Genomic DNA, 24,192 nt, shown 5'->3' with positions numbered 1-24,192 from the left:
TTCTTCCTGCTTTTCTTCTTGTCCACACTGCAAAACATTCTCTACACTACTACCAAAATAATATTCCTAATAGGAAAATCCACTCATGTCATTCTCTTGCTCAAGTTTCTTCTATTATATCCATCACCTTTCAATCAAATTTGAGAACAGTGTGTGTACAATGCCTTTCACAACCAACCACACACTCACCTCCACCTTCATCTGCAACTACTACCCAGTTCCTTCCTACTCCTGTGCATTTGTATGTGCTGTTCACTTTGCTTGTACTGTGCTTTTCCCACTTCTTTTCCTGACTCTACTGAATTTAGCCTTTAATACCTATCTCATGTGTCATCTCTTCAGGGAAGTCTTCCCTGGTAATCCTTATACCTCACCCCTGTTTGTAACTGTATGTCCCCTCTAGACTATGAGTGGCTATATTTTTCATCTCCACTGTACTAAGTTTAGTGCCCAACTATATTAAGTACTCAATAAACATTTGTTGTATTAATGAATGAATGGACAAGTTGGACTAAATCACCTTCCAACTCTAAACATTTTTTATTTCTCTCCAAAATTTTTTCCCCAATTAGTCTCACATTTGAGTAGTTTCCAAGGACTATGAGTGCAATATATTTTTACAATGCCTTTCTCAATACTGAAAAATAATCCTTAGTAATTGAACTACTAGAGATAGTGTGAATTCATAAAACAAACATTAAGGAAACACATTTGCTCCTTTTTCAGTTTTGAAAAACTTAAAGTTTTGTCTACCAGGATTTAACCAATTTGAAATAGGTAATGAGAGGGAGGGGCTATAGCCATGTAGCTCATGGGATCCTTCACTATACACCATATTCATAAAATCATACTCACATAAAATCATTTTCAAGACTCCCTTGTACTCTTTTAAAAGGAAAATTTTCTTTACTATAGAAGAGGTGATAAGGTAATTTTGTATGAACAATCACTTGAACAAATGCCCACCTTTGGTCACGTATGCATTACCTTCTCTTCCCCTTAGTAGCAGAAAGATTTGGCCATTTCTTCTTTTTTCTTTTTTAAAATATTTATTTATTTATTTATTTGGCTGTGCCAGGCCTTAGTTGCGGCACGCGGGATCTTCGTTGCGGCATGAGAGAACTTTTAGTTGCGGCATGTGGGATCTAGTTCCCTGACCAGGGATCGAACCCGGTCCCCCTGCATTGGGAGCACGGAGTCTTAACCACTGGACCACCAGGGAAGTCCCAGATTCGGCCATTTCTGTTTTACTGTTCACCTCTAGACATATGTGCCTTCGTAACAAAAGAGATTAATCTGCTTGTCAGTTGTACTTATGTTTGAATTTTAGAGAGTAAAAGGCAGCTGTTTTATGTGACAGAATATGTGTGAAAAGTGCTGAACAATCTGTAAAGTGTTATACAGATGTTAGCTAATGATGGTTAGTACCTTAATTCTTGTTCCTAGAACTTACTTCCTCTTCACATCCTAATGCTGTCTGTAAATTTTACAAATGAGAGGATAATTAAGGGTGTGAATCTTGGAGAGAAATCATTAAACTTGTAATAATAAATGATGAGACAGAGCTAAAAGTATGGAAAATTGAGAATTAGGCCACATTTCTCTTCAGTGTTATTCCTTTCAGAGAAACTCATCCCCCTGAGGTGCAGCTTTCTACCACCCAAGGCTTTTCTCCATCATCCACCCTCCCCACTTCTGTTCCATCTCATCAGCAATACTTAGCTCTATCTGAATCCAAAAGCTACTGGGAGGGGACTAAATGTTGCTCCTCAACAAAACATCTCCATCTTTACTAAGGACCTTCTGAAGTAAATGTCCTTGTCCTTGCTATTTAACCCATTAGTATATCTAAAACTTGGAATTTCAGACTTGATAGGAAAATGCAGTGCTTTCCAGTCTTTTCCATACAGGGACACATAGATAATTATATTTGTATGATATACTGGGGTAAACAGATGAGAATATTTGTGTCTATAGGTAAATAGCTCAGGGGTTTCATCTACCCCAGTCCTGATCTGGCTCTATTGAGGGTAGAAAGGGTTAATATCTTGGCATAGCAATTGAGAAACTTTGAATTAGTGGCTAGATAGAGCCTCATGGAGTTCTTCAATCAACACCACATAGACAGCCTCATTAATATAATTTCTACTGCTGTGCCACCCACCAACCACCATTGCCTCCAAAGACCACCACCATCCCCACCACTAGGTACAATTTACTGTGTGTTTATTATGTGCCAGGCATGGGTAAAGCTTTGTATATGCATTATAATTTAATAATCACAGCAACCATATGAAGTAGATATTATTAATTCCACTCTGCAGATGAGAATACTAATATTTAGGGAGGTTGATTATTCTGTTCAAAGTTAAATGACCAGTAATAGTCAGAGCTGGAGTTCCAAGCTAGATCTTTCTGCCTTAGCAATTAGAACTCTTAACCACTAAACTGCCCTTAGACCCTACTAATATCACCTATAGAAGAGGGAAAGAAGCAAAGGAAGCCTCTTCTCCTACTGGCTTCATCTATGGATTTCAGAAATTTAAACAATTTTTACAGTCCCTTTTCATAATAGTGTTTTTTTGTGGGATTGTTGGGGAAGTTACAAAGGAAGTATAAGACCTATCTCTGGCCTCAAGAAGCTTGTTTACCTCAATCCTACATATTTCTCATGTTCACTAAACAATTAGATTCTACCTGTCAAAATCCATAGTGGCTCCTTCTTTTGTGTATTTGAATTTGAACTGGTATATCTCAGTCACTTTCTAGAAATATCAAAGGGAATAGAGAAAGAAATTATTTTCAAAAAATCCAGAATCTTATCTGATAGTAGGTAAGGAACACTTTCATTGTATACCTACTATACCTCCTACATACTTGTTTGTTTTATAGCATTACATTATTCAGGAGTAATATTTCCAGATATAAAGATAACACTTCTCCTCCATGCTGAAAATGAGTTAGATGGCATAATCTCTTGTTACCATCTTAAAGCTGGAGAAGCTAAAGCACAGAGTCAAGTGTCTGACCCAGCTTAGGGAAATAACAGTGGAACTAGTTAAGAAACCATTCATTCATGAAAAGGATATTTATTGAATGTCTACTTTGTGTCAGGCAGTGGAGTCACTATGGTGAACATGACAGAAAAGGTCCCTGTTTTTCTGGAAAACACAGACTGGTGGGAGAAATGGTCAATAAATAAGTAAACAAATAAAATAATTTCAGGTAGTAATAAGAGCTGTGAACAATATGAAGCAGATGCTGTGACAGAGTACAGAAGGGAGAGGTGGTGATTTGGTTTGGAAGGGCCAAGGAAGGCCTCACTAAAGAGGTGATGTTTGAGCTGAGCCTCATTGACAAGAGAGGTCAGCCATGTGCAGAGCTGGGGGAGAGCGGGGCACCCCAGCAGAAGAAACATCAATGCAAAGGCTCTACAGTAGGAAAGGAAGCCTCTTCTAGGATCACAGAGGAGGCCAAATGCCTGACGATGAATGAGCAAGGGGGAGAGTGTAGATGAGGTTGTAGAGAAAGTTGTGGGGCCTTGTTAACTAAGGGGTTTGGACTTTATTCCAAGTAAACCAGAAGTCCATTGAAGGGTTTTAAGCATGGGAGTGATCTGCATTTTTTAAGATCACCTTGGCTATTTTAAGAGTGCAGAGAAGTGGGAACCATGAGAACAATTAAGAGACTCCTGAAAAAAAAAAGAGAGAGAGAATGCAAGAGGGAAGAGATATGGGGATATATGTATATGTATATGTATAGCTGATTCGCTTTGTTATAAAGCAGAAACTAACACACCATTGTAAAGCAATTATACTCCAATAAAGATGTTTAAAGAAAAAAAAAGAGAGAGAGAGAATTCTGTAGTAATTCAGGGAAGACTAGAATGGCAACAGGAAAGCTAGAAAAAATCAGAAAGGAACCAGGGTCTATGGTATCAGGTGTTTTTTTATTTTTGTTCTTTTGATCCTGCACTAAAAACTAGACACCACTGCTGTCTGCTAGCTATAAATATGGACAAATATAAACAGATATAAATAAGCTAGAAATAAAGGACCAATTTCCTCATGAGAGATATACTCCATTTAAAATAAAGTGATTGCCTAATAGTTGAAGCTAACAGCTGACCCAGATACACGTACAGTTGACTGTTGAACAACATGGGTTTGAACCATGCAGGCCCACTTACACGCAGATTTTTTTCCAGTAGTAAATACTACAGTTGTACATGATTCATGGTTGTTGAATCTGAGAATGAGGAACCAAGGATACAGAGGAACCATGTATATGGAGGACCTACCATAAATTATACATGGATTTTCCACTGCTTGGGGGTCACCACCCCTAACCCTTGTGTTGTTCAAGGGTCAACAATAGTCTGTACACAGAGCTGGAGAAGGTGCTAAAGACAGGCAAGGGTATGAGTTTAAGTCTGAACACAAAAAATACCCTTCATTCATCTATTTCAGTGTTTGTTTCTTGACAATGTGGGAATGAATGTTAGAGTGATCAGAAAAAATCACAATGTTCTTGTTACTTTTGTCTATTCTGAGATTTGGTATCCCATGAATTATAGGTGAGCAGGTCCTAGGGAAACTGGCTCATGGTGCTTATACTCTAAAAAGACTGACTTGTAATGGAGTTATTTTTAAGAGAAAAAAATTTTTTCTAGCAAGACAGTCTACTTGAGAAATCAAACCAAGCTCAGAAGGCTGCTTTGTGAGTACAATACGAGAGATATGTGAGAATAGAGGTGCCTACAGCAACAGGTTCACTCCAGACAGGCTAGATACACAATATCCTCTCTTCTGTTGATGCGTTGATGCATTGATGCGGTATAGTTGCCTTGTCAAGTAAACAGTGCCTGTTCTTCCTGACCGCCCATGTTTCTCAACCAGCTCTAGCTTTTTGATGCTCTGAGCTATCTTTTATTTTTTTTAATTGTATCAAGAGTAGATCCTTTAGTGGTTGATAATTTTATTAACACTTTATTATTTGGTCCCTAGTGCAACTACTAATAAAAGAGTTATGTTTGTAATTGTTTTATAGAAGATGATAATCCTTAATAACTTCCGAGTCTGATTGATCAAGGAAGGTATATTTACAGCAGGCACTAGTCTCTTCTTAACACCTCATAAAACATTCTCCTGCTTTTCAGATTAATGTGTTGCCTAATAAGTATGAGTCTTTAAACTGCTCACCAATGGTTTCTATTAATCATACTGAATGTATCCACATGGACCAAAGCAACAGCAACATACACAGCTTTTCATTCTCCCTCCACACTCCAATCCATTGGCAAGACTTTTCAGGTCTATCTCCAAAGCACATCCCAAGACCATCTGGTTCTCTTCACCTTCATTCTCTTCACCCTATCCAAGCCAACACCATCTCTTTCCATCTGATCTGCTTGCTTCGAACTACTCCTCCTCCTCCTCCAAATTCATTCTCTGTTCTACAGCCAAAAAAAGTTTTGAAAATGCAAATCAGACCATGTCACTCCTTTGTTAATGGTTTCCCATTGCCCTTAGAATAAAATCCAGAATTTACCATGGTCCACGGGCCTTACTCATCTGTCCCCTGCCTACCTCTCTGACCTTATCTCCTGCCTCTTTCCCTCCCACTCACTCAGCTCCAGGCTCAGGGCACCCTCTTTGTCCATGAATACACAAGATGCCTTCCTGCCTTTGGGCCTTTACACAACTGTACTCTGGAAAAGGTTGTCTCCAGTTGATGATAATAATCACGATATTTGGGCACTTCCCTAAATGCTCTACATCTATTCATTCTTACATAGCCACACTCAGAGTAGGTATTACATCATTATAGATGAAGCTAGTAAGTAGTAGAGCTGGGATTTGACTCCAGCGCCTGCAATGTTAACTACTGTGTTGTTCTGCCAGTCACATGCTATTACCTCTCACAGGCCTGCATGGGGTGACTCTTCTAGCCATTCAGTTTCAGCTCAAACAGTGGCCCCTCAGGGAGGCCTTCCAGGGACTGCCCTCCAATCTTTCTTCCTCCATTCCCACCTTAGCACGCTCCAGCATACCAACTTTTATTTTCTTCATAGCATTACGATCTATCTGAAACTGTTTTGCTAATTTTTGTTTACTTGTTTATTGTTTATCCTCCCTCATAAGAACGTAAGCTTCCAGACAGCAGGGACCTTGTCTACCCATTAACTCCTGTGTTTCAGGCACATACGGAGAACCCAATTAATACTTGCTGAATGAGTAAATATTCAGCCAGGATAGAGTTCACATTCAATTAGGATTTCATCCTACAGTATTTTTTAAAAACAAAGTATCTAAAAGTATATTGGGGCTAGAAGCAGGGACCATCTATAGTTCAGTTCCTGAAGCAGTCTATTAAAAGTGGTGTTGACCACCTCTAACAGGCAAAAAGAAAAACAGATGGTGAAACAGTAGGATTTGAATCCTCACAATATTCAAATATAATAATTCCTTATGGGTCTATCATGCATTAAACTGTGTAAACATTTCCTTAACATATTTACATTTTGGCTTACACATCTTATTAATACCCTCCACCCACTCTGTAGTGTGTATCTGCAGAAAAGCCACGCTAGCCCTCTTCACTACTTTAGTTACTTTCGTCAGTTCATCTCTTTCTTAAGATGGAGCAACCAGAACAAAGCCTCAAGTGCAGAAGCACCACAGCTTTGTGCAATGCCCAAAACTCTGTTGGTCTCTGGACTGGATAAGCACACTTATTTAAGACAGAGGTTCTCAACTGGTGTACCATGACAGACTCTTCACAAGAGTGCTGCAAATTTTAGTCCATGTGTAAAATGCATTTTTGCTTCAGGTAAATATTAATGTTGCTACTGTTTGTGCAGTTTTGCTTAGGGGACAACATGTACTTCTACCAGTATGAGTCAAGAAACATGGCACCATATCAGAGAAATGCCAAAGAAAGACTTTATATGAGAATGCTGTTTTGCGAGTATATAGAAGAAAGAGATCAAAGAGGTAAGTAGTTCTATCAGTGACTTGGTGCTAAACAACAACCATAAAACAGTGTAACCCCATGGATACTTTCAGGCACTATGAACATTGCTGTGCCATAGTTATACCATAATTATTGCTGACACATTTGGTGTCCTTTTAAGTCTTTTAATACCCTTAAACATGCCACCAAATTTTCTAGTAATCAAGAGTGTGCCATGAACACAGAGGTTAGGGATCACTGCTATATGAAACAATATGTAAGAGTTCAAAATATTTTTTTCTGGGTCATAAATGATAGCTCAGAACTTATATAATAAGCTTTTGCTTTCTAACTTTATTATTACGTATATTGCCTGCATCAAAACTCATTTAACAGTTTTCTTCCCACTCTGTAATATTTTTCTGTAGATAGCCCAATTTCCTCAGCATTTCACTACCTCAAAACCATTAGTTTCAGATGAGTTTTACATGCATAAGAAAACATAATAATTTATTGCACTAAGGAAATGACCAATTTATTAACAATTTATCAGGAGATCTTACTTTGGGAAACCTCCCCTCAAACCTACTGAAAACAAAAAAAATTGAAACTAAACTAGAGACAAAGATAAAAATAGGTTTAGCTTGGGCATTGAGGAATTGTTACCCACCTCATGCACCAGTTTTCTTCTGCCTTGCTCAAACAGCTGTTTATAATCTTGCCAAAGAAGAAAGGATATTAAAGGCTAAAAAACGCTTAACTTAGTTGTGAAGGTCACCAGTTAGGCTAAATCCATAGGTTTAGGGAAGGAAAATTGAAAGCAAGCAAAAGGGAAAGGGAAGAGGAAGGAAAGCTGGGAGGAAAATAGAGGATAGAATGAGAAGAAAGAACGAAGGGCTTCTCCCTGCATTTGTGCCACTGCCACAGCTGTCATTCAAAGTAGCACAAGTAACTATTACATACCCAGGACTATGAATTCACACTGGGAGATCGAAAAGAAGACAAGACTTGTCCTCAGGAATAACAATCTGGTTAGGGAGATAAAGTAATCTTTATGAATTAATTAAGAGTGTTAAATTGTGAGGTCCTGCTGGAGAAAGGAATTTAGAGAAGGGAGAAATTAGTGTGAACAAAACAGCCAAAGAGGCTTTCATGAAAGCTTTAAACATAAGTTGGTGTTGAGGATGAGTAGGACTCACTAAGCAGAGGGGAGAAATTTAGAGAGAGAAGAGGTAAAGCTTAAAAATCTATGAAAATATCAGAAGGGAGAGAATTAAGTTAGCCATAAAAAAAAAAGTTTAGCATTAGGCCAAAAAGGTCAGAAATAGAAAGGATTCAGCATCATTTAAAATAAAAATAAAAGGTAGTTTTCATACAGATTCTTACTGTTAACGTGTTAGGGAATACGCTCAGTTCTACTCAATGCTTTTTTCCCAATACCCCTAGGTAGTTTTTTAAATCTCATAATAAAGAATTGGTGACATTTATAATAAAACACACTGAAAAAGGTCACTACGAGTTACTTTGCTCATATGGTAGTCTAGTGATATAATTTATGGCCTCAACTCAGGTAAACATATTTAAATATAATATACTGCCCATCTCTTTATGTGTTCTTACCTCAGGTTCCTTCGGATTTGTGTAAAGCTATTTAAGGAAAAATAAACAGCATTTAATTTCTGAAACTAGATTACTCCTCACAGAATACATTTTCTATGTGAAGAGTTCAATTTGTACTGTATTAATTGAGTACTGAAATATATATATATATATATATATATATATATGTATCTTGAGATATATATTTCAAGCTAGAGATAGAATAAGCTCTTATTTTGTGAACATAGAGAGTCTTTAGAGCATTCTGTGAACCCTGATTATAAGGAAATTGATAACCATATATTTATGATTACTGCGACTGCACTACAGTCACAGTAATTTGTTACGGTTTAAAATTTTTAAAATAACTCATATATCTAAGACTCTCAATAGTATCTTCTCATTTTCCTTCTATTCTTAACTACATATACCGTGTTATACCAGGAAGTATACAAAGCTTCAAAAAAGTCTGCAAAACTTCAAAAACAAAGAGCTTTGAGTCTGTAAATTAAGTCAGAAAATGAAATTCTGATAGCCAATAGATGAAGCAGATAGTATAGCCTATATATTTCCTCATGTATTATAATATGCCAAAGAAATATGTAGACTGTGATCTTTTATTAAAACTTCTGATAGAGTTTTTTTTTTCTTCCAAAATGTCATAGGACAGACAATGAAATTCAAGGAGGATGGGGGAGAGTACTGTTTTAATATTTCACTTGCCAAAAGACAATGAAGCAGAGACAGAGGATTGGTCTTTAAACGTGCACTTACTGTAAGTACTGCCATGTGTAGCTTCAAGAGAAAAGAAAACTATTGTTACTATACACTTGCACCTATATTATTATTATTTTCAATAAAGTCTAATCAAAATATGACTTTCAAATGGAAAGATCTGGGTAGGAAAATAATACTATTCAGAAGGTCAGAGAAATGGATACTGATTATTCATCCATTCATGTGAGTCTCTATTACATACCCAAGGTTCTGCTGGGGAGGGGAGAGATGGAAAAAAAAAAAAAAAAAGAAGATAACTATCCTTAGTCTCTATAAGTTACATTCTAGTTTGGGAGGCAAAAGATATACAAGATAATTCATTATTACTAAAAGTTAATTATGCCATAAGCATCTCTAAAACAGTTTGCATTTTGAAAGTAATCTACTAAAATAAAAAATTTTAAGTCTGATTTAAGTCTACAAAACCCCTGCCCTCCCTACATCTACATTACTATAAACAGATTCTGTTTGGAAGAATAATGGAATATATAGATACAGAGATAGAGATAATAAGCAAGCCTATTAAAAACTAGGATACAAATGAGAAAATTTCAGGACCATAATTTTGTATCAAATTATTCACCTATTTCACCCAAAAGACTAAAACTTTAGTGACACTGTGTGGCCATTTTGGTTACTGCATACAATTGATTTTAAGACTACACAGTAAAACTCTAATTTATATTAATTATTTAATTAATACTTCATTCATTCATTCATTCATTCATTCAAAAATAGAAATGGCCCCTGATCTCAGGGAACATGCAGACCAGCAGGAGAGAACAAAAAAAGCACACAGATAGGTACATCATTACAATTGTGTTAATTGCTATGAAGTAGCAGCACTGAGTGCTTGTGACCATTAAACAGATGGACAGTCTAGGCTGGGAGAGGGGTGGCGGGGGGGTTGTCAGGGAATGCCTCCTTGAGGAAGTAAATATTTAGGCTAGGACCTGAAGGATAAATTGGAATTAGCCAGATAAAGGTTGCGGGGTAGCAAAGAAAATTTTGCAGGCAAAAGTAACAATATGTACAAAGGTAAAAGGCACTTGGCATGTTCTCGAATCCTTGTGTGCTTGAACATGGTGAGCAATGGTGAGAGTGATGCCTTGGAAAGTATGGTCCCTAGACCAGCAGTCTCAGCATCACTTGGAATTTGTCTGAAATGAAAATTCTCACACCAGAAATTTTGGGGTGGAACCTGGCAATGTGTGTTTTAACAGGCCCTCCAGGTGATTCTAAGGCAAGCTAATGTTTGAAAACTACTGCTTTAGATTATTAACTCATTTAATTCTCAAACAACCCTAAGAGGTTCGTTCTATTATTATTGTAAAGAAACTAAGTTACCAAGAGGTAGGTTATATGCGAAGATCACACAGGTATTAAGTGGCAGAACTAGGATTCACTTCAGACTGACTTTTTCTGAACCTTGAGCTCTTAACTATATTTCACTGCCCCTCAAAGATGGACACTCAAGAAATGTTGCTAAATGAACGGACAAAGGAGAATGAATGAGTGCTGTTCAGTGTACTGGTGAGGACCTTCTTCCCCTCTCAACCTGTCTAAATACTAAGGGCCTTCAAAGTCATTTTCTCCCAAAGATTTCCCTCATGTCCCTCACTGGATATAACCCCTCCTTTTCCATACTTCCTTTGCACATGATCAATATCTTGCCTTTGGTATGCATCACTTTCTAATGAATATTATGGTTATTTATACTTGTGATAAAGGTGATATTTTTTATAAAAATATCAAACTGATATGAAAAAATCAAAATTTAACAGCCCAACATGGCACAGGTACTGACCAATCAGAAAAGATGCCAACTTAGCCCTGGTGCTGGGTTCCTGGAAGCTCCCCCCTGGGCCAGGTGTCAACCCTTTAGTTGCTAGATTGTGGAACAGTCTAGGGACATCTCAGAAGAGACACTGGTGGGGTGAAGGGGAGGACATGGTGGGAGTCATTTGGGATCTCAGAGAAGCAACCATTTACCACTGGATATAGAGTACTTCAACATTTTAACAAGATGTACAGCTATGCCAGTGTGCAATAGCTGATCATCAGCTGTGCATATGAATGTCATCTATCTTCTGCCATGGTCTATAAGCTCTTTGTGTGCACAATCTCATATCTGTTTTATTTTTGTATCCCTCAACCCCCCAGTCAGTGTTGAATAAATCATAAGTAATAACTGTTCAATGAAAAAGGAAATATATCAGTGCAACTAAATAATCCAATGTAAGGCTTACTCACCTTAAGGTTTTTTAAAGGAATAGGAATTGAGAAGTAAAAAGAAGACAGAGATGGGGAAAGGAGGAGAAAGCAGTGGTGGAAAGTTCATTTATATATTATCTCTTCAACTAGGACTAGAGCCTCTAATTTTTACACTGCATAGCTGTCTTGGGCAGCAAGGAAAATCTAATGCACTTAAAATTCAAGCTGCATTTAAAAAAATTCAAGCTACAATACTAGCTATTTTGAGGGAACAGGTTATATACATGTGCCAAACATAGCTAGCAAAATAACTAACATAGAATAAAAACTGATTATTTAAGTCCATTTTTTCCTTTCATATCTGCAAATTGAATCGCCACTATTTTGAACATGTTCAATGTGCTAAATGCCAGATTCTTGTCTGCCCTTTCCCACATCCTGTGGATCTCTTCCAGTGACTTCAGAGGAAATTCTGTGGTCAAAAAGATATGAGTATGTAAAAGAGAAAAATGAGGGTTTCATTTCTAATTGATGTAAATGAGACATCAACAGGACAACAAAGACACAAAATAAAAAGAAACTGGTTCATGAATGCAAATGTAGGAACTGGTATGCTGTTAAAACACAACAACAAAATAAAGGCTAAATTTTTCTTTTAAAGGGATAAAGGATGAGTCTTTGATCCTGGTGTAAATTTAAAAACATTCTTACGTATCTCTTTTCCAAAGCATCAAAACAACCTTGAATCCTGTCAAGAAATAAATGTTTGGTGTCAATTTGGACTAGATGCAAAGCCAAAAAGAATCCCAAGTACAAAACTGATTTGTTTTTTGCTTTGAAATACATTAAATTGATAACCATTTCACCTTTCCCATTTAATCATTTTTTAGAAATTCCTGTATCTTTTAATATGTTGATAGTACTTTATAAATAATACGTAAGCAATTTTGAGGTAGGGAATCACATCTTATTTTTCTTTTGGCCTCCCATAATGTTTAGGACACTGACATGCATATGATGAGTAATCAAATTTTGATTGATATTTTTCTTTCTTATATAAAGTCCATTTTCTTCAAAAACAAAACTAAATCAGTATCTTAAAATAATATTGAATAATTGTTACACATTTCTAGGAAATTAAAAAAAAAAAAAGAAGAAGATGAAAAGAAAGAAAGGAAGAAGGCAATAGTTTTAAGGAAATGATCTTACCAAATAAAGTCTTATGGGTAATTTCAGCTATGATAAAAATAATGTTGTTCAACTTTGGTGGAATTTCAATTACTTACCACTTGATAATATGCACTGACCCAGGACATTTTTTATCTTCTTGGAGGATTTTTAAACTGAGGTCTACAAAAATAGAAACAGTCTGTTATACTAAAATTGTCCATACTAAATAAGGGTATTTCCTTTCATGATTTTATTTATATAACTTACTTAGTTTATAGCTTATAAAAACATTTTGAATCACTAAATATCTAATTTAAAAATAAATCCTATGTTGATAATTGACTTAGTTCCCATTTTTATTATAGATTAGCAGTCTTCCCTTCTACAATGTAGCACAACTGAGTTGGTTGCAAAATCAATTTGTGTCACTTCTTTGCTTCTGCTGAATTCTAAGTTATCATAAGGTAGTACTGAGACCATCTCCATCAACCAATTTAAAACATACACCTCAGTCTCAAATCACTTCTCTGGTATTTCTCTCTCTCTCAATGAAAGAAAAAAAGGATGCAAAATGTTTCCATGGATTATTCTCAAATATTAATTTCCATCTGAAATTCAACTACCTTACTATAGGAAGGAAGAATAAGAAAATCACATTAAAAGTTTTGGTTTAGATCAGTCTAAAATCAGTTACTGATTCAGGTATGACTTTGTATAAATCACTTCACCTTTTCATATAGTTTTCCTATCCTAAAATTGATGTTACCTCTATTGCTATTGAGAGATATGAAAATTATTCCATATTGGTATAACATTTAGAGATTGCCAAAAGGAGAGCAACTTAGGAGTACTGGGCATTTTTATGATATATGCTACTTTAAGTACAAACACTGAGAGGGAGATATATAACTTCCATTAAAACTGTCACAAAAAATAAAGCTATAAACAATGGTATTGCCCTCCATGCACAGGTTAGTGATTGGCACACAATAAGTGCTTAATTACTCCAAACATGTCTTTTTCCAATTCTATATTCCAAACAAGAGGAGAAACTGCAACTATATGCTACATATAAACATTTTCACTATTACAGATTTATATCCTATAGACCAAAAGAGGACATAACACAAATGAGGCTGTCACAGTTGCAAATATAATGCTTTTGTGTTTATAGCACACATGCATTTCATTGATGCTCATGTAGAGAATCAAATGTTTAAGAAAATTAAATTGGAATGAGGCCTAAGTATATCATTAAATACAAATGTGAGAAATTTAAAGTAAAGTTAGATTTTGAAAAATAACATCTTAGAAGGAAACTTGTAGCCCTCTATATTTATTTTCCAAATGATACTTTCCCACTTTCATGACAAATCAGCAAAATTTTCTGAATTGTTATCACAATCCATCTTTTTAAACAAATAAAAAGATTTTTGAGAAATTGAAGAGTCCTAGGTATATTCTTTCTAATACAAGAGAAGGAAAGGAGACAGAAACAGCTTGTAATACAAGGAAATGAGATCATGAGTTTAAGGACATAAGAAATAAAAGGAAGAAAAGTAGAAAAGACAGAAAATTAAGAAAAGAACAGAGCTGATTAGAATAATAATTGTCTACATATCCATGTTAATCAACAAATGGGTTTGGCATGGGTATGCATATTTTCTACATATTTGTATATGTTAACAGAAAGAATTAAACTTCTCAATTAAAATTCCTCAAGGCTAAAGTCTACCTCAAAGAAAAAAATTCAGTTGAGACACAAAATAGTGCAAATGTACAACACCCAAGTAGATTTCGATCTGGCTGCTGCTTTTGTAGGTACAGTTTAGAATTACTGGGCTTGTCCATACATATTTCTTTTCTCTTCATTCGGTGATTTGGTATCTAGCCAGGAACTAATGGTTCCTGTAAGTAAAACCACTAAACATAGTGAAATTAAAATGGAAAATGAATTAGCAAATTGATCTTAAAGAACCCATGACTTGGAATTAGCACACTCTGTGAGAAAGTAAAGTTTTACTCCTGCCAAATAGAGGAAAAGGGCTCCACCAGCCAAAGTAACCATTTAGTTAAACTTTACCATCCAAATGGCGTTCTCCGTAAGAGCTCTCTGGAAACAGGCCCCTTAGATATGTTATACATGAGATAGAAGTAGCAAAAAGTTGCTTCACCATTATCAATGACTCATGCTCATTAGTTATTTGAGATGGGAAAACTGTTTCCTGGGAGGGGGGAAAAATGAAAAAGATTAGTATTCTTTAATATATTCAGCCCATCATGCCATTACCACAAGTAAAATGGAAAGATTTTTCAAGACCTCAAATCTGATACCTTTATAGATAATCAAAAGGAAACTGGGCTTTGAATATCGCATCAGATTAGATCTTCACTGGCAAGGCAAAGAAGAAAGGCAGAGACGGTTATCCAAGTAATTCAAGACTGATATAATTTATTTTACAATGACCCATAGATTTAGGCAAAACGGGGAGTTTTACTATGATGATATAATCTTCCCTTTCATACACTCCTCAGAACCCACTGCAATCTGTCTTCCACCCCCTCTGTTCTATCCTATTCTCTCCTAAGTCACCAAGTACATCCTATCATTGACCTCATCTCGGTCCTCGTACTGTGTAAACTCCTCTGCAGTGCTTAACACTTTTGCCCACACTCTCCTCTCTCTCAGCTGCCATAACACTATTTTCTTTTTTTTTTCCCACCTATCCTCCATATCTATCTCAATCTCTTTAATTTTTTTCCAGTTTTTCTGCCCTTTAAATGTTGCTCCCACCCCAGAATTCTGTCTTCAGTCTTTTCTCTTTTCATAGCTCTCTCTTCTTGGGTAATTTCATCTAGTCTCACTGCTTCAGCTACAGCCTATACAGAGAAAATTTGAAGTCCTTATTTCTGTTCTGAGCCCTACTTCCATTTGTCTATTTTCTAAACATCTGTACCTAGACCACTTTGTAGACCCCTCAAACTCAGTTTATCTCTATCACCCTGACCGAAACCTGATCCCAAGTTTCATTCTCAGACAACTGGATCAGCATCCACTCCAATCATCCAAACTAGAAGTAGAGTCATCTTCGGCTTCTCTCTCTCCTCCATTCCCCATATCCAATCACAAAGTCCTATTAATCCTCTCTAGGAGAGTTCTCAAATCTGTTTTCTCCTTTCTCTTCTCACTGCCACTGCCTTGGCTCAGGACATTGTCACTTCTCCCCTTTATTACTGTAGTTGTCTCTGACCTCCCTGCTAACGGTTCCTTTCATTCAATCTGTCCTTCATACTGCCAACATTATTAACTTTAAAGAATACAAATCTTATCATGACACTCCCAGTGTTCATACAGGATAGAGTTCAAGTGTAGCGTTTGAGAACTGTCAAAATCTTATCTTTGCCTAGCTTCTCTCTCATCTCCCACCCCTCCCTTCTGCCCCTCATCCCTTATCCCCTCCTATGCACCCTACTCTGTAGCCATGTGGAACTACTATTCATCTACTATTCTACTACCATGTATTTCCACATCTTTGTGCTTTGCTTAAGCAAAAGTTCTGCAGTATAAGTGACTCTCACAGATAAAGCTGAGTGCAAGAAACCTGATACAATTGAGTACTAAAGTATGATTTCATTTATATAAAGTACAAAAGCAGGTGAAACTAATCTATGCTATTAGAAGTCAGAATGGTAAATCTCTGATTACCTCATTCAAATTCAGAGGTCTTTTTTACTATACTGCACAGTTTCAACTCTTGAAGTTTTAATAATTCTGTTAGTTAGAGGCAGGTACTACCCACAAATATGCATTTAGATGAAAGAGAACGCCCCAAAAGCTTTTCTATATCTATATCTGGTTCTAGAATATCTTCAGGACATTCTAGACATGATTTTGCAATGTAAGCTTGCTTCCTCTTTGGTACACTACATAGCGAAAATGAATTATCAGTTCATCATTTTGTCAAACCATCTTATATTCAGTTGTTAAAAAGATACATAAAATTATTCTTGCATGTATGATAGGAACTTTGGGGACAAATTAATATGGATCTTAAAAGTCAGGCTAAGGAATTTATGCTTTATTCTGTAACCAGTGGAAAGGCAGCAGGTTTGATTAGGAGAGTGAGTAGAATAATTGTTTTACGAATATTAAGCTATAGCAGAAGTAGGAAAGATTAACGTTGAAGGAGAATTAGGTATGTAATGTGCATGTGTGTTAGGTGTATGTGTGTAAAATTTTACAGAAAATTGCTTTTTGTACCCATAGATCCTGAGAAATTAAGGTTCTTTGGGGGTAATTGGGTAATAGCTGGCATGGCATGCATGTATAATAACTTATTGAAAACATGCCAAAATTTTGAGGCAATACTTGAGTAATAACCACTTGTAAAATTAAATAACCTAAAAATATAAAGATGTTTACTTTAAATATAGAATCTAAAAGGCCATTTGTAATAATGAAGATCAATGATTGGAAAAGGCCTCTAGAATTCTGTTACTTTTCTATACTCCAGGGATTTTTTTCTCAGCTCAGTTGATCTAATACTTTAAGGGTTATCATTCATGTTTTTATAAATGTCTAATACATGAAAATACTGTGGCTTGATAATAGAAAACACTATTATAAATTATTTTAATAAGAAATTGTGCTAATGATATAAGTAATGTTTGACAGCTCAGCTGTCAAGCTACATGACCTATGGCAAGTTACTTTACTTCTCTGAGCTTCAGTTTTCCCCTTATTTCAAGGTTTAAGTGAAATAATAATATAAAGCCCTTGGCACAGTGCCCAGCACATGGTAAGTGCTGAATAAATGTTAGCTTCTATAGTTTTATTATTGTTGTTTTAAGTATTAAATAGCAAAATCATACAGTCACTTAAAATTTACTGGAAGAAGTAGCTCATGCAGTCCAAACTACAAAGATCTGTCTATATCAAAAGGTCAATTTGTTAATTTACAGTGAGAAAAATAACTGCCAAGCTGATTGCAATTCATATACCCAGCTCAGCATTTTCACCCCAGGAAGGGTTTCCTAAGTGGAAACGCAATGAGATCAGGAGTTGGCTTGGTGAGTATATTGAATTAGAGCCAGAAAGATGACTGCTTTCTCTCTGCCCTAATTCTCTTTCAACTTCAATCTTCCCTGCCTCTGCTACAGCTTAATATTCCTAAAACATTATTTTACTCACTGTCGTGGTGAAACCACTGACTTTCCATTGATTACAGAATAAAGCATAAATTCCTTAGCCTGGCTTTTAAGAACCACATTAATTTGTCCCCAAAGATCCTATTCAATTTTATTTCCCAGTTCTGTCCAACATGATAACACTCCACTCCAGTAAGGATGGATTCTTTGTTATTCTCTGAAACATGCCATGCTCATTTCTTATTCTGAGCCAAGGCATATGCTAGTTTTTCCTCATGGAATTCTCTTCTCTCACCTCTCTCCTAATCCTTTTCATTATTTAAGGTCCACCTTAAGTCCTAGCTCCTTCGTGAGGAATATACAAACCATTCCAGTCTATATAAAATCTCTAAATTCCTATAATTGGTATTGCTTTACTCTTTTCACATATATTTAATGCATATACTGCTTTGTATATTGACTTACCTCCTGTAAATCTTATTTCCCTAACCAGATTATAAACTTCTAGAATGTGAAGATTCTTTTTTTTTATTCTCTCAGAGAATAACACAGCATTACATATATATTATATAATATTAAGCACTCAATGAATCAATGAATGATTCATTAATGAATGTCATGGGACAAGATAAACTTGCCCAGGTGAACCCAGCAAGGTTGTCTGGCCCTGGCATGCTTCCCCAGGGCCCCAGGATCCTAGTTTCTCTAAGTGCTCTCTCCTTCAGTTCTTATAATTACATCACAGTGTGCATTAGAAGCGTCCTAATTGTGTCAGGAAGTGAACGTCTAACAAAGAACCATTCTCTTTAAACATCTTTTTTTGTTTCTGATTTCTTTTCCTCTACAAAGTCTAAATATATAAACATGAAACAAGCACCCAGTAAGTTATTTTGTAGAAATCTATTCTAATTTCCTGAACATCCTCAGTCCATTTGCCAGTTAAAATGTAGACATACTCTGCCAGAATATTATGTGCCAATTAACTGATAAAACTGCTGTTTAAAAAAACACCAAAGATTAAAGTCATGATTCTGAATTAACTCACTAAATAGTCATTGATTTTCTTTTAATTCTTAATAAATACCTTAGGTGCCTTGTGAATTCTGATAGAGTGAGAGAGCTGAGCAGTGGCCATTATAGCAATCTATCAAGGATTCTTTTAACAAGTCTAACCTGTAAAAAAAAAAAAAATTAGAGACCTTGTCTAACGTAATCCTTATTGTGAATTTTCCAAAGAACTATATAATTAGCATTTGATTGTATTCTTTTGAAAATTAGTTTAATAAACATTTTTATCTCCACTACCAATTTTCTATAAAGTAAGACCTCTGGATTAGTTTTTCCAACCACCCGATAAAAATTTAAGTTGACTTACTTGTTCCCAAATACATTTGGAGGGGAAAAATAAATTGTAAATCCCCTAAAGATTCAACAGTATATTTTACTCATCCTCGTTATTCCCTCAGAGTGTAACAGTGCTCTCTATATAACAGGGGCTCAAAAATACTTCTTGAATTAACTTCATGTGTAACTGATTTTCAAAGTAAACTCAAAAGTTAAAGTTTACACTTCATACTCATTAGGATGGCTATTCAAAAAAGTGGAAAATAACAAGTGGAGGTGAAGATGTGAAAAATCGGAATCCTTGTACACTGCTGGTAGGAATGTAAAATGGTGCAGCTGCTGTGGAAAACAGTATGGAAGTTCTTCAAAAAGTTCAATAGATTTACCATATTACCCAGCAATTCCACTTCTAGGTCTAAACTCAAAAGAATTGAAAGGAGGGATTCAAACAGATTACACACCAATGTTCACAGCAATATTATTTACAATAGCCAAAAGGTGGAAACAACCCAAATGTCCAACAACAGTTGAATAGATTTTTAAAATGTGGTATATACGATGGAATATTATTCAGCCTTAGAAAGGAATGAAATTTTGATACATGTTGCAACATGGATAAACTTGAAAACTTATGCTAAGTGAAATAAACCAGACACAAAAGGACACATATTGCACGATTCCACTTATATGAGGTAGAGATACCTAAAGTAGTCAAATTCATAGCAACAGAGAATAGAATAGAGGTCACCAGGGGCTGGAGGGTAGAAAGAATGGGGAGTTCAATGGGTACAGAGTTTCTGTTCAGGATGATGAAAAATTTTTAGAAATGGGTAGTGGTGATGGTTGTACAACACTGAATGCACTTAGTGCCACTGAATTATACACTTAAGAATGGCTGACATGATGAATTTTATGTAATGTACATTTTGCCACAATAAAAAGCATTAATGTTTAAAATACATACAGTTTTCAATTCTGTTGCTTCACTAACATAAAAAAGAAGTAAATTTCCCTTTTTCTTTTCAAAGGACTTAATTTATATTGTAGTTTCTTGTCAAGGTTTTATGGAGTTCTGACCAAAATATCTGTAAATAACCCACTTAAAGAAATTCCATTCTGGAACACTCAGGATAGCCTGTGACTTGTTTTTGTGTACAAATTAATGCAAGATTCTGGAAGATTTTGCAAATAAAAGAGGGCAGAATTATTTAGGGACACTGCCACAAGGTGGTGATAGAGATGATAAACAGGTAATACTTAATTTCTCTCAATTTACTTCTTCAGAGCAGCACTAGGGGACACTCTTTTACAAGATTTTATATGAGCCTGAAACCACCTAATAGTCCTTTGGTCCTTAATGATTCCAAGGTATCTTTTATTGACTTCAGATTATAACCTTCATTTCTGAGTGTAACCTGACCCTTTCTTAGCTTTTGGTGCTCTTCAAGGGTTCTGTCCTAGGAGTTTTTTTTCTTTTTTTAACTTCTAAACACACTCCCTGGATGAACAAATACTTTCCCGTTGTTTCAATTACTATTTCTATTCTAACGACTCTTAGATGTATACCCCCAACCTAGGTTTCGCTGGGGAGTTGCAGATCTAAACCTCTGACTATGAGCCAGTTCCAATTTGATGTTCCCAGCATATCCAAATGTGAATTCTTTTGCCCGAAACCTATTTCTGTACCTTAGCTAAGTGAATGACAAAATCAAATACCTAGATGCTCAAGCCTAAAAACTATGACTCAACCCTGTTCCCTCCCTCATTCCCACATCCAGTCTCCTAATATTTCTCAAGTGTCCACTCCTCACTTTATACACATTGTTGTCATCTATGCTTCAGATCAGATCAGCCTCATCTTTTGCCTGGATTTCTTCAACCACCAGTCTGCCTGTCACTGGTCTTACCCTTCTCCAGTCTGCTCTTTGTATTGCAGCCAGAGTATTCTTTTTAGAGTACAAACTTGACTGTGTAACTTCCTCGACTGAAATACTTCAGTGGCTCCCCACTGTCCTCAGGATGAAATCCAAACTCCTTACCATAGCCTCAAGATCTGGCTCATGCCTCTTTAGCCACATCTCTAACCATTTTCCCTTACACTTTTATGCATCAGCTATTCTTATCTACTTTAATTAACCTATAGTCTCTCTAGCTTTCAGGCTTTGGTAATGTTCCTTCTGCCTGAAACATCCTCCTCCCTTTCCAATTCCTACTCGTCTTCTAGACATAGCTTAGTATAAGTTTCTCAAGGAATTATTCCCTGGTTCACCACCAAGTCTGGGTTATGTGCCCATTGTAATATATTCCATATCATTTTGCATTTATGTATCCACCCCACCCTGCTGTGAGATAATGTGAGGGCAAAGTTGTATCTGCCTAGTTCATTCTATATTTTTTAAGGTTTTTTTTAAGGTACAATTCAGTAGGTTTTAGTATATTCACGAAGTTTTGCAACCATCACTACCATCTAATTTCAGAAGATTTTCATTACCCTAAAAGAAACCCCATACCCACTAGCAATCACACCTCATTTTCCCCTCGCCTGACTCCTTGCAACCATTCATCTACTTTTCATCTCTATGGATTTCCTTATTCCAGACATTTCATATAAATGGAATCATATATAAACTTTTGTGTCTAGTTTAGCTCATTCTTGAATCCTTAGCACCATGACAGTACTGGAATAAAGTAGGTAGGTGCTCAAAAAATATCTGCTGAATCAATAGAGAAGTACTACATGAACAAGGAAAAAGTAAGGGTCTAGAATAGAATTACAGAATTTTAGAAGTAGAAGGAACTTTAAATGTCATCTAGTCCAAACATCTAATTTTCTAGATGAGAAAATCAAGGTCCAGAGAAGTCAATTGACTTACTCAAGGTCAATCAGAACTGAGAATAAAAATCAAGAAAATTTGACTCACAATTTAGGGGTTTTTCTACAATGACTCTTCGTAATGAAATTCCCCTTGCTTTCATTCCATCTAAAATACTGCATTACCAACACCTTCTTAGTTGCTGGGCTTGCTTGCTTATTTCTAAACATGGTAGGGTCTCTTTTTGGTGTCCTGAAATAAACTGGCTTCAGGAAGGCAAAAAAGATCTAAATAATTATTTTAAATAGCCAGGCTCCTTTCAACCTCTAACTATTCTGTTGCTAGTGTTTTTATCCCTTTGAGCAGGTGTTTTGTGGAGGTCTCCTATTCAAGTACAAACTCTGCTTAATTTTGAAAGCTCACAAGCTGACAGCCCCAGGAGGTATGACTCTACAGATCATGTACTCTCAGAGAATTACTCTGATATTTTTTTTTATCACCTTGTTCTGACTCATTATCTAAAACCTAAGAGAGATTTCATAATTATGGGTTTTAAGAACAGAACTTTAACTTCCAAATGTCTTTGACTTATATATTTGCTTGTATATTGGATCCACAAACATCTGAAACTTCACAGGGCATCAATACATTCACTCTTATGCTTGATATGTCTACTCTGTGACAAGGATTATGATCTTCTTGAGAAAAACAAAATTTCTGTGTTTTCTCAGATAAGACTCACTTTGGGCTTACTTCTTGACCTACATCACAATTGCCCTTTTTAAAATGGTGGCACAATTACTCTTTTACCCTTTTATGCGTGAATCCAAGATTCAGATAAAAATTAACCAGCTGTTGTTTAATTTCTGAAGGCCTAAGCCACCTTTTTTTGGGGGGGGCTGGGGGTAGGTGGCATTCTGAGTGACACACAAAAAAAAGTTTCATTACATTTGCCCAAAGACAATAATAGTTGATTTCCTAATGCTCTTCACCCATCTTTCCCAATCTTCCAAAACCATTTTTTTTAAACAAGAAAATCCCTTTTCTATCAAATGTATAATATCCAACAGCTAGATTCTAAAATGCAGCTAGATGACCTTCCATACATGTGTATGGTATGAAGGATGGCTTTACTCAAAGGAAGTACATGCCAACATAAATGGGCTCAAATCAGAGTTGGAAGGGGGAGGAGACATCCTCTAAAACTAATCCAATCCTTTCATTTTAAAGAAAAGGAAAGTCAATTCAGTGGAGGAAGGATAGTCTTTTTAACAAACAGTGCTGGAACAACAGGACATCCATAGACCAAAAAACCCCGAAAACCTTCAACCTAAATCTGACACCATATACAAATATTAATTCAAAATGGATCATAGATTTAAATGTAAAATATAAAACTATCAGTACAAAGAAGAGGAAAGTGAAGTCCAGCAAGGGAACATGGTTTGCCAATGGTCACCCTGTGACTCAGAGGTTTCACAGAGTTTGCTCCCATAAATTATTATTCTCCATTTTAACAAATCCCATTTGGTCCTGTTAATTCCCCTACTCCGTGCTCACTCAGAGTAAATGGTTTCCACTATATTAACTGGGTATTTATTCATGCTCTTTTGGTTTTTTAATATCTTCTTCAGGCTACTTCAATTATTCATTCTATTCAACATTTACTGGGCGACCACCACGTGCTAGTCTTCGTGTAGGCTTACAAAGATGTAAAATACTGTTCCTATGTCAAGAGATTTATGGCCCAATGGGAGAGAAATTAGATTATTATCCTAGTCAGATTAAAACTCCTTTACGGGCAAGAACCGTACTTTTTCTTCATTTTCCCCAGCCAAGTAACATGATGTACTGCACACCGAGTCCAGTGCTCTGCACAATTGAACACATTTTGGTGATTGGTTAATCTTGAGTTTCAAGACACTCTCTCCCCTGCACTGTTTGGGGAACTAAAGTCCATGAGATTAAACAGCAAATCCTGGATAAGGCGAAAGAGGAGCTGAGGTCATTCCGTGGGGACTCACACCTCTTGGTCTGCGCCAGCCATTGATTCTCACAGAACACCTCAATGGCTGGAGAAAACCTGACCTGGAAGATAGACAGCCCTCCCCACAAAGCTCCCGATCCGACTGGTTGCAACACGCAGGTGTCGGCCGGAATAAGAGCTTGGCTG

The 24,192-nt window shown here is 36.2% G+C and overlaps 1 protein-coding gene across 1 annotated transcript in view; it reads right to left on the bottom strand.

Annotated features, from left to right (window-relative positions):
- Positions 1-18,997, bottom strand: part of HORMAD2 (HORMA domain containing 2) — a 69,586-nt gene extending 50,589 nt beyond the window's left edge. Inside the window, exons 1-8 of the mRNA XM_028163718.2 lie at positions 18,947-18,997; positions 14,798-14,939; positions 12,831-12,894; positions 12,256-12,292; positions 9,328-9,348; positions 8,575-8,601; positions 2,698-2,765; positions 406-414 (exon numbers count right to left, since the gene is read on the bottom strand). Coding sequence (XP_028019519.1) covers positions 406-414; positions 2,698-2,765; positions 8,575-8,601; positions 9,328-9,348; positions 12,256-12,292; positions 12,831-12,894; positions 14,798-14,939; positions 18,947-18,997 — 419 coding nt within the window. The remainder of the gene's footprint in view (positions 1-405; positions 415-2,697; positions 2,766-8,574; positions 8,602-9,327; positions 9,349-12,255; positions 12,293-12,830; positions 12,895-14,797; positions 14,940-18,946) is intronic.
- Positions 18,998-24,192: the final 5,195 nt, after the last annotated feature.

Source organism: Balaenoptera acutorostrata, chromosome 13 (assembly GCF_949987535.1).
Source record: "Balaenoptera acutorostrata chromosome 13, mBalAcu1.1, whole genome shotgun sequence".
Lineage (NCBI taxonomy): Eukaryota > Metazoa > Chordata > Mammalia > Artiodactyla > Balaenopteridae > Balaenoptera > Balaenoptera acutorostrata.
Note: the sequence above shows the minus strand (reverse complement) of the source record. Positions and strands in the feature narration are given on the sequence as shown.